The sequence below is a fragment of the Gossypium hirsutum genome, chromosome A08, assembly GCF_007990345.1.
Source record: "Gossypium hirsutum isolate 1008001.06 chromosome A08, Gossypium_hirsutum_v2.1, whole genome shotgun sequence".
NCBI classification, from domain to species: domain Eukaryota; kingdom Viridiplantae; phylum Streptophyta; class Magnoliopsida; order Malvales; family Malvaceae; genus Gossypium; species Gossypium hirsutum.
The window spans coordinates 24850121-24862251 of NC_053431.1; the positions used below are offsets into that span (position 1 = coordinate 24850121).

The window sequence follows — 12131 nt, forward strand, 5'->3', positions numbered from 1 at the left end:
TGTCAATTTAAACCTTCTTAATTGTTTAGTTTCTGGTTCTAAGCAAATGTCCGTGCACTAGTATTGGCAAGTGAAAGAAAGGGAAGTGGGTGATGAATTGAATTTGAGAGAAAATGATCTACTTTATTTTCTCCAATGGACACCAGCTAACCTATACAAATTCCAACAGTTTTACAACCATATCGTATCAGAATAAGATGAGTTTGGTGTAAGTGTTAAGTCCCGTAATGAGAGCAACTTTTGTGTTTAGTTAACGTTAAAGTCATCGGGCTACAATGGACGGGACAAAGGGTGGGCTAACTTCAAAACCCCTCCACCGTTGTGCATCAAGTCGGAATCGTCCAATTCTTTCAAATTACCTTTTAAACCTAACCTCAAAAGTTTTTGGCTTTTTAGTGTAAATTTACTAAAATATCCTCATTTATTTCGTCCTAACGAATTAAAATTTTCTTTTATTTTAAGTTTTCACTTGACATTTAGCAATGAGCATGTAAAGTTAATAAAAAAATCTTACTTTTTCTAATATGATTTATATTAATTTCTTAAAAAGTATTTACATTTTATATTTATATTAAATTATTTAAATTACTATTTAACTTATTTTTTAATTCTCAATATTATGTCTAAAGTGAAAATTTTAACTTCTCACAACACTTTTTGGCATTAATAAAAAACACTTTAAATTAATAAATTATACATTTTCAAAAGTACTTTTCAAACGCTACATAATTGGAGAACTAGCCATAACAAGACTTAACAAACTCTTTTTTTTATTATTTTATATTTTACATATTACAATAGGAAATTATGACTAAATTACCAAATAAAGCCCTTTTTAACAAAATTACAAAAATAGATTGATTTTTTAAAAAATTAAAAAAATATGCAATTTTTGATAAAAACACTTCTCATTGTTGTCGTTTTCAAGGAAAACTTAGTAAAATGATTCCAGCTAGAAGCGCTTTTCCCCTCTGACCAATAAAACGCTTCCAACTTTCTAAGTTTTCCTTAGAAAATGCTTCCAGTTGAATGCGTTTTACTTGTCAGAAGGGAAAAACGCTTCCAGCTGGAAACGTTTTCCCCATGTTTTTATTAGGGTTTTCTATAAAATTTAGGGTTTTTAGGTTTTTTAGGATTAGGGTTTATGATTTTAAATTAATTAAAATTTTAACCTAATAACTGTAATAATTGAATTTGATATTTAAAATATTTGTATTTACACCAATCTTATAGTATTTTTTTTATTAAAAATTGAAACTCAAAGAATTGAAAAAATAATTTTGACGATATGGGTTCTGAAAAGATATCCCGGAAATCCCGAGATATCTGAAACGCTTCTCTGATACAACATTTGTGAAAAAAATGTCCGCATTGAAAGGACTATTCTGTGAAATAATAACAAATATTAGATTTTCATGTTGTGAAATTATAAAAAAAATTCAACATTAATTTTGTAAAATGATAATAAAAATCATCGATACAATATAAAATTAATCAGTGCATATGTCGGACAGAATCGATGCAACATTGGGGTTGTCGAAGCTTACGTGCTGGATTCCTTCTTGGTTCAGCTTCTGGGCTGAGTTGTGGTCTCGATTGCTCCTCTTCTTCTCCTTTGGTCGATTACAATCCTTGCATTCTCGGTTGCCATCGTGCATCCTCCAGTTTGTAAATAGGTTGTTGGGAAGATGGCTCACCTTGGTAGAATAAAGATCCTAGAGGTATTTGCATCACAAATGGCAAATGAGCATAACTATGTTGAGTTCCATACACTGATGAGATAACAAGTGGACTCTCCATTAGTGCCTGATACATAAATGGCCTATACATCATTGTCAGCATCAACGTCATCGGGGAATGAGATGGCTCGGACATGTAAAACATCTGGCATGGATGACCAACAGTCCAACCTGACATAAGACTAGAAGCAGAAAAATGTGGTGCAACATATAGTGCTTGTGTAAAGATGATAGGGTTAGACTACGCACTAGAATAAGACGGTAAATACTGAATGGGGGTGGTGTGGCCACCAGTGTTGAGGTCTTCAGTGCCGGTTCTTATGTTGACTATGATGATGGACCCGCCTCGCTAGCCCTTGTATTTAACAAGGGTAGTCGTGGCCTACTCATATAGGGATGCCGACGCCTCACCTTTTCCCCGTACAAAATATGGCTTGCCCTGGATCATAAACTAGGCATGTACTTCGGATCGCATGCTAACTCCAGAACAATAATAGGTTTGCGAGTAGGTAAAAAATCATACCGATTATTCCACATATTGATATGTTGGGAGTGGAATACCAAACAATTCTCATCCGGCCGCTGCAAATCGATAGGATACAGATCATCAAGGTCTTGAGGTGCCACAAGAATTGACTGTTGGAATCCTAATTGCCGCAACACTCTATCGATTTCGTGCATTTCGACGGTAGCGTACACTACCAATGGGAACTTAATGTGCTAGCCATTGGGATTCATAAAGAATTCATCCGGGATTACTTCTAGAATTGTCGGATCCTCGTATGGTGTCCATTCAAACTATATTAACATCATAAAAACATTAGTTATATATATACTGCTAAACACGAAATTGACTATGTAATTTTTATATAGTTCAAAATTAAATAAATACGTACCTCAACTTTCGATTTTTATTCTAATAGAAGTTGTATATCTTAAAGCTCGGTAGGTAATTCTACGTGACTCGGCGCATAGTTCCACTTATTTAAATAACTACTTAGGATAATAATTTTAATTTAAATCAATTTAATCATAGTAATATCTACTGGATTTTACCTTGTTACAAGTGAGAATATATATAGGTAGTTCAACCGAGGACGTAAAAAAGGAAACCAGAACCGAGCTCACGATTTTAGTAGTAAAAGGTAACCACCAATTGTGATTTTTCCTGGTTGCATCACTCAACACGTCTCTTGGTACAATGTCGCCAACACAATGGACCCCCAACTGAGTTCGTCTGCTACTCTAAAATCGATGAGTTTTAGCGACCACCTTAGATGGACAAGATTTCGTGACTTATCTGGCATTAGGATATCCCCGATGATCTAAAGGATGTACACCCGAGCATATTGTTCTATTTGGACTTCATTTAAATCCTCAACTAGCTCCACGAAATTTTTTCGTATCTAAGCCATTTCGATACGACCTTCGTAAATCGTCTTCGGAGTCGCACCCAAAAGATCACCACATATGACTCCCCAATCAACAGACTAAACAAACCAAGTAACTGCCGACCCGTCCACGAGTAACCCCAACTGTAACGCCCCCATGCCCGAAACAGTCACGGAAGTCAAGCTTGAGGTGCTACTAAACTTATCTTAGCTTTTAAACAACTCTAAACCACTTATTTTAATTTTCGGAATAAATTGTTTTTCTGCATCATGGTTGCTTAAAAATTCATTTCTCGAGTTTAAAAACTCGAAATTAAGATCCGTAAATTTTTCCTGAAACTAAACTCATATATATATCTACTAATTTTTTTCTAGAATTTTTTACTTATCCAATTAGTACAGTTTATTAGTTAAAGTTACCCCTATTTCAGAATTCGACTGCACTGACCTCTACTTACTACGAACCACTTTTATCCCTGTAAAAAATTTATATGACTATACCATTTGTTTCTATTAAAACTAGATTCAATAAGGATTCTAACCATGTAAAGTACACCACCTAATTATTTTTTTTAAAATTTATGGAGAATTTTCAAAGTTGGAACAGGGGATCCAGAAATTGCTCTGGCCCTATTTCACTAAAACTTAGATATCTTATAAAATTCAAAACCTTTACCTATTTTGCTTATTCCATATGAAAATAGACACAATTAGCTTTAATTTCATATATTATTCACCATAAAACCATGTCTCTAAAATTTTTTTTGTGATTTTCAAAGTCACGTTATTTCTGATACTTGAATCCGTTTTTAAGTTACTTTCACATTTTTCGTAGTTTTCAGGTGATAGTTACTACTTAATCATACATACTATTAAACATGTATATCATCAGCCATTCTATTAGCTAATCACTAGCAAGTATTTACACATCATTCATTGATCATATCATATCAAAAGAAACCAAGTTCCTATACATGCCATACACAAAACGAAACGTCTAACTATACCAATGTGATTTCTTCGATAGTGTGATGGGTCTCTGACGTTTCCTTCGATCCCCGAGTGGCTTGATAAAAACTATAAGAAAAAGAAAATAAAGAGAGTAAGCACTAGGCTTAGTAAGCTTACAAGAAAATAAATTACAACATTCAACATAATGAATAATTATACATAATGTCACCTAGCCTCATAAACTTTCTTTACTTCTCATTTTCTACCTTTTTCTTTACTCACTTACCTTCTTTCTTACCTGACCTTTCACTATTCATAAATATAATCTACCTTCCCTTTTGCTGATAATTCACTGTAATTTAACGTGTACAATGACCCGTTGAACCACTCGGAATACTAAGGATACTAGGGTCGTTCCTATCTATCAATATCCTGCCAATGCCATGTCTTCGACATGGACTTACATGAATTATTCCTGTCTCCAATGTCATATATATAACTAATATGGGCTTACATGTCTCATTCCTGTCTCCAAAGCCATATATCTTATATGGACTTACATGGCTCATTTCTGTCCTGTCCTGTCCTGTCAACCCGAATATCCTAACATTCCTAAGGTTCAAACGGGGCTTCCTAATGTTTTTTCTCTGTCACTTCGCCTTTAATTCGACTTTAAATATTCTCAAAAAAATAAGTATATAAATGCTGGAAATTGACAATAATAATGTAAAATAAAATAATATTGCATTTATTTACTGTAAACTTACCTCGATACAAAATGTGACTAAACTTTACAATTTAGTCCTTTACTTTTTCTTTTCCCCGATCTACTCCCGAATTTCACTCTTATTAATCTATAATAGCAAATTTAACTTATTTAATATTCACATTTATCAAAACAGTCCTTTACTCAAACTTTGGAAAAATTACATTTTTGCCCCTAAACTTTCACATATTTGCACTTTTTCCCCAAGGCTCGTAATTTAAACTTCATCCTATTTTCTTATGTTTTATGACATGCTGATCATTTTTCCCTTCTATGACAACATCAAATTCACACTCTAACATGTACTTATGACTATTAGGTATTTTTACCGATTAAGCCATTTTACTCGTTTTCACTTAAAACCGAGTAGCACAAGTTGTCTAACATAATTTAAAACCTCATATTATATCATAAAACATCAAAATAAATGCTTTTCACCTATGGGTATTTTTCCAAATATGAACCCTAACTTAAATTATTGCTAGCATAAGCTTTATCGAGCTACCGGGACTCCGAAAACGTAAAGAACATTAAAAAGGGGGCTTGGAATCACTTACTATGGAGCTTGAAAGCTTGAGACAAACCCTAGCTATGGAGAACCCTTGAAATTTCGTGCTAATGAAGAAGATGGACAAAAATTGGCTTTTAATTTTGTTTTTAATTCATTTTAATAACTAAATGACCAAAATGCCCTTACTACTAAACTTTCCAAAAATTCCATCTATGTCCAATTTTTGTCCATAGACTTAGAAATTGGTCAAATTGCTATTTAAGACCTCCTCATTAATATTCCAAAGCAATTTCATACTAAAAACTTCTAGAATGCAAGTTTTGCAAATTATTCGATTTAGTCCCTAATCTCAACTTAAGCACTTTATGCATAGAATTTCATCACGAAATTTTCACACAATCATGCAATCATATCATGAACCTCAAAATAATAATAAAATAAAATTTTCTACCTTAGATTTGTGGTTTCGCAACCACTGTTCTGTTTAGGCCCTATTTCGGGATGTTACACCAACTGTAAATGTACGTCCTCCAAAGTGATAGTACACTTGCCGCATGAAAGATGGAATGTGTGTGTCTTAGGTCTCCACATTTCCACCAATGCGCTTATGAGTTTCAACTCTAACTTACACCCCTAGCCTACAAGGGCCACATGCCAAAATTCGGCTTCCCTCAAGTATGGTTCGATCAACGGTGATGGAGGACCGGGTAGATTACGAATATGACATTTTAAATTTGATCTTCTATCTATTTACGTAAAAATTATAAAAAATATTAAGTTAAAATATAACAATGAAATAAAAAAATTAAATAAGATTAAAATTTATTCTTACCATTTACAATTAATTGATAGAAATGTGCTTGTTCTCAAGACGGATTAGAGATCCGATCATTGCTAAATTATATAAAACACGAAAAAAATATTAGTAAAAAATATTTCTTAAAAATATTAATAAAAAATAGAATTTAGATAGAAATGAATTTTAGTAAAAAATTTAAGAGAGAATTTGAGAGATTTTCGAGAGTTGATTGAGAAATTTGAGAGATTTAAGAGAGAAATGTGAGAAATTAGCAAGTGGGGGTTATAGTTTTGTTCTTTTATGACCTTGGGGGGTGGGAACGCGCTGAGCTAGACACATTTTTGCTAAGCATGCTGACTTGGAAGCACTTTACTTGTTAGAGGGGAAAAACTTTTTTAAGTTTTCCCTAAAAACGACACTAACTAGAAGCGTTTTATCAAAAACGGTCCATTCCCGTAACTTTTCAAAAAATCAGCCTATTTCCATAATTAAAAAAAAACTTTATTTGATAATTTAGTCAGAAATTAAATTAATACAATTTAAATTTATGCTCTGTTTAGTTTCTAAAATAACTTTTATTTTTATATTTAAAAACCTATTTTCATTTCTTATTTTTTAAAAATTGAAAGATACATTTAATAAATAGAAGTTAAGATTTTTTTTAAATAATAAAAACATGTGTGATAACTTTCTTTCTATAACGGAAACATGAAAAATAAAATAAATTTTTTATTCAAATCATGATATGAAATTTAATATTTAAAAAATTGCTCAAAAAATATTTTTTAGTTTACATGGATTAGATTTGAACCAGGTCAATTCATTCGAAGTTAAAATCTTTTTATTTTCATCATTTATTTTTATAAATATTTTTAATAAAAATATTTTTTATGATTTTTAATTTTCATATATTTTCATTTTTCAAAACTAATTTTTAAAATTTTAACTAAAAATAATTTTGTAACACCACTCACCCATCTCGACATCTGGTACAAGTGAGAGATGCCATTAGAGCAAAAATAAGGTGATCATCTAAAATTTTTTTTAAAAATTTTAAACTTTGTAAAAATTATAAAAATTGGAGAAAAATTAATTTAGAAGTTTTAAAATCAATTAAAATCATTTAAAACAATTAAAGAGTGATTGGAGAATTCCAAAATTTGACGGGCTGGAAACTCACAAAACAGTGTAGTGACATTACCAAATGGTTTAGGTATCGGTACATAAACCCCATTTTTCGATACCTAAAATAAGGTATTAATACTTAGCCCGTGCACTGTAGCGTTTAGCAACTGACTTGCAATTGAGTACCAAAACCTGGACCTCTGAGGCTAAAAGCTAGTAAAAAGCCACCTAAAAACATGTCAATTGGATTTGGATATATAAATACTTAAATTTAATAAGCAATAACTCAAATCATAAATAGGCATAGAGTATGCATCAATTGGACATTCTAATTAAAAGAAAACTGTCACTGTGGCCAAGTGGATATATCCAATCAACATATTTAAACATGAAAAATTAACACTAACCTGGAAATGTAAATAGCCAAATTTTCTGAATAATTAAAAAAAAAACTAAATTTGCATTTTGAATGCTAGAGAAACTGGTTTAAAAAAAAAAATTAAATCCACCTTTTCGTTGCCCAATACAAGGAATAATAACTAAAGTTGACCTAACCTCAAACGTAAAAAATATATACCTCAATGGAAAAAAAGATCTACATGAAAAATATCAGAAAAGATGCATTAGAAGTTTCAGATTCCAGCATGATGGAGAGTGGAGTAAAAGAAAGCAAGACACAACCCTAACAAATACAGATGCATATAAAATAAACAAGATATTCACAGTTTGCCTTATAGATAGCAAAATTCATAGCTTCAACTACACCTCTCAACAGTTTTCATCAATCTGCAGAAGAATGATGCCCCCCGATTAGAGTTGTACAACCGTTAGCAATAGGAGGAGAAGAACAGAAACCAAAGGCAATGGCATCTGGCCACACCCAAACCTCCGTCCTGCAGATTCATAATAGGGCTGGATCATTATTGGAAATTTGCAATTTCCCACCGTAGGGGTGGGATCCGTTTTCGTTATAACTGAAACATTTGGAAATTTGCAGGCGTCTTCAAGCTGGTTATTCTTCTGAAAATAACTGTTAAAGGCATAAGAAATGTTTCCCCTAGCATCTAGGTTTCCACAAGATGTCCCATAACCGAGGCTAGTGCAGTCAGCACGGCCACATGCATAGCTCACACTTTGTGCCACTTGTGGGTCATCAAGTGGGGCTGAAAGCTTCATCACACACCACTTCCTCTCCAAGTACTGTACACCTTTTGCAGGAATTAATGCTCCACTGTTTGTAGTTCCAAGGTTGAGAGGGTATTTAACCTGTCCATCAAAATAAAAAATACCCCAGTGGCGCTCAAAATTCCCTGGATCAATGCTCTTTTCATCCTCATCAATCAAGCTAAATAAATACGCATCTATCGGTATGGGTCTCATTGGGGTTCCTTTCCCACCAGAAATATGAGACATAAAACCTTGATTGAATCGTCGAGCATATTCTATGTTAGCATTTCGGTCTCCATCAGTGGGCCACCCAATCTCCCCAACTATAATAGGCAGATTTCCAAATCCATTCTTTTGTAATGCATGTGCAAGAGTATCAAGATTAGCATCAAACATGTTGTAATATAATGTCCCACCATCATTTAGAGGCGTCGCGTTGCCATCAAAGAATGCATACTCAACTGGGAAATTGGAATCAGTATAGAGGCTAATAAAAGGATAGATGTTCACCGTGAAGGGAGAATTACTATCATTCAAGAACTTGACAATTTTAAGCATGGGGTCAAAGATATCAGTACGGAAATCACCACCAGACGGATAGGTATTTGAACTTGCATAAACATCAGCATTGAGAGGAACAGTAACCTTTACTTGGCTGCCAATCCCAGCTTTGATCAGGGCAGACTGGATATTACTAAGAGCAGGGAGGGTTATATGAAGATAGCTTCCATTATATGTCTCCAAGAAAGGTTCATTACCAACAGCAACATATCTGTAAAGAATGCCATGAAAATTAGAGAATGAAACTTGGCAATCCTAGAGTACGCGCCAAAATTTAACAGTCCAACATCTTTAGACATGCAGGCCAGTAGTCATATACATCTTAAGAGATATTCAAAAAAGGATATTTATGTGGTTAACAAGAGGATAGTTATTATACTTGCAACATCCAAACCAAATTTCCCAGCCAAATGCCCTGCCACACATACAATAAGGCTAAAGATTTTTAAGAACAACAAGTCGATGTATACTTAAACAAGTCATTGCAAAAGTTGAGAAGCAAATATGAAGTTACAAGCACATTTGCAGGATAATCACAGTGATAGACGCATATCAAGCTTAGAATATTTTAACCACAGGAGATGAAAAGATCAATGCCTCCAAATCAAAACCAGCCAGAATTTGAATTACATATTAAACATGGCTTCACTAACTAGTCATGCCTAAAGGTGATTGACCATGTTCCAGAGGGGAACAAGCCTTTTAAGGATGTTTTAACCATGTAAGTCTCAGACTATATCCTTCTAGTTTTGGTTAATTTATTAATAAATTATTCCAACTCATGAACAAATTTTAGATGTACATTGTAACAGAAGCCATTATTTAATCCAAATTAATATTTGGATAGCATAGATGCGGTGACATAGAAATCCATAATATACAAGCAATCCAGAAAGCAAAAGAGAAAGGGTAGACAGGAGGGAGGGCGGAATAGCTGACCATGGAAGCGGCTAGTTAGAGAAAAGCTAGTATTATAGCATATTTGAATTGGATCATAGAAGCTTGGTAGCACATAACTAAATACAAGTCCTCGAGAGAAAAGTACCAAACTGTTATCTATTTAAAGAATTGGTTTAGGGAGCGTGAGATCATGTAAAACAAGGTTTTCCACTGATCATGCTGGGGTTTTCCCATGACTATTCCAGTTTCCTGTCTCCGTTTCTAAAGAAACTTTCCTTACACACACTTTATATATCAATCCTTTCTGTATCATATACACATCGGTCAATAGCCATTCCACCCCTCTCTCTAGTCGCAACCTCAGCAAGATATCCTCTTGCACCCGAACACTAAAATCTTTTCAGCCCTCCCTTCTCTCTCTTTAAAAGACCAGTGCAATAGTTTCCATTTGCCACTTTTACACCTAAACTACTACGTTGCAAAAGCTAGAAGCCTAGCTCACACTTAGAACGATGCACAACAAGGATTAGCCTAACAATTTACCCTTTTTTAGACCTAAACTACCATAACATAAAGGACGATTACTTTCAATTTCATTAGTAGAACTTTCACAATCTCTAGGGAGAATTGACATCTTTTTATGCAAAATTAATTAGGAATCCTCCCTTGATTTCAACAGCAACACATCAAATAATACAGAGTAAATTGATACGTGAAGTGAAATCAGATTATTGGAATCAAAAGGACACTTTAGTATAAGAAATGGTTGTTAAATTCAAAAGACCACCACAATTAAATTACTGAAGCTTCAGCTCTAGATTCTAGTAACAGAAAAACAATTAGGCAAGAAGGATCTCAACAATTATATAAGAACAATGATAGGAAGTGAATCTAATTGAAGAGAAAAAGAAAGAAAGCTGACCTGATGTTGACATTATTGGAGGAGATATGTTCGGAGACATTTTTGGCAACCCATTTCTCAGCAGCCTTCATGCTGCCACCCACAGAAGCGAGCATGTCATTTGGGATACCCACCATGACCTCAATCCCAGTCTTACCTAGAGCCTTAAGTATACCATAATCTGCATCAAAAAGCTTCACTTTTTGAATCCCATTCTCTCTCAGCATCCTTACTACTGTGTCTGGGGGCAGAGGGTGGGATGTCTGTGTTCCCCAGTTCACACCAATTCCGTTCACACTCCACAACAAGGTAAACAAACATACAATCCCGATAGTAACTGTAATACACCCCATATTTTTCCTACCTAGTTTAGGCTTCCTTTGTTCCAAGCTTAACGGCTAACACTGGGAGATTAAATGGAACTGAGGAAGCAAATCTAGCAAAAACCAGAAGTTCAAGCCTACGAGGGAGCGAATAGTGTAATTAGCAGAAAAACCGAGCAACAAGCTTGAACTCAGAAACCCATAAAAAAACCAGGGAAATAACGTAACAGTGAAAATTGAAATCTACTAGTAGCTTATTCAAGAACATATCTTTGCACTGTAGTACTTTGAAGAGAATACAATACTAGCAGAGATTTTTAGAAAATGGAAAAAGTTAGTAAGGAATGGATGTGAGGGGTTTAAAGAAAAGGAAAAGAAACACCAGTAGTAGTCAGAGTGAAACCCAGATTCAGCGGTACAAATAAAATCAGAAAAAAATGAAAAAGAATAAGTGAGTTTAAAAAGGAAGAGGCAATGCGGACTTGGGCAAGTTAAGAATCCACCGTTGCAGCAACTTGAGTAAGAAGAAGTTGAGGAATCAGTGAGAGAGAAAGCAAAGCAAAGTAAGTGAGGAAAGAAAAGGAAAAAGACAGGAAAGGAAGGGAAATGTAAGGATAGAACCAGGGTGGGAACCTACGTGACGTGCGAAATGTGTAGACAAGCACGAAATCCGAAAAGCAAACCAAAATAAAATAGGAAGGGGGCCCATGGGAAGCTATAAATAATACAACAAAACTGCTCTGGTTTGACGGAGACATGATGTCGTTTGTCTATTTGATAACTGATGAGAGAGTAAAGTGCGGAATGGCGATCGGCAGTTATAAGTTAGTGTTAAGATCTTGAAGCTGGGATTGGGCCATTCTACAGCTAATGGAGCCTTCGCTCTTATCCGGCCCTCTCCAATTTGACGGTCAAAATCTCAGGTTTTTATTACCTGCTCTGCATTGCTTGCACTCATCAATCATTGCTTCATCTTCTGAGTTTGGTTTATGCTACT

The 12131-nt window shown here is 34.2% G+C and overlaps 1 protein-coding gene across 1 annotated transcript; it reads right to left on the reverse strand.

Annotated features, from left to right (window-relative positions):
- Positions 1–7878: 7878 nt before the first annotated feature.
- Positions 7879–11794, reverse strand: LOC107945318 (glucan endo-1,3-beta-glucosidase 6). Its single transcript, XM_016879277.2, has 2 exons — positions 10833–11794; positions 7879–9221 (listed from the first exon to the last, which is right to left on the reverse strand). Exons 1-2 carry the CDS (start codon positions 11162–11164, stop codon positions 8093–8095), a joined length of 1461 nt encoding a protein of 486 aa, XP_016734766.1. The 5' UTR covers positions 11165–11794; the 3' UTR covers positions 7879–8092.
- Positions 11795–12131: the final 337 nt, after the last annotated feature.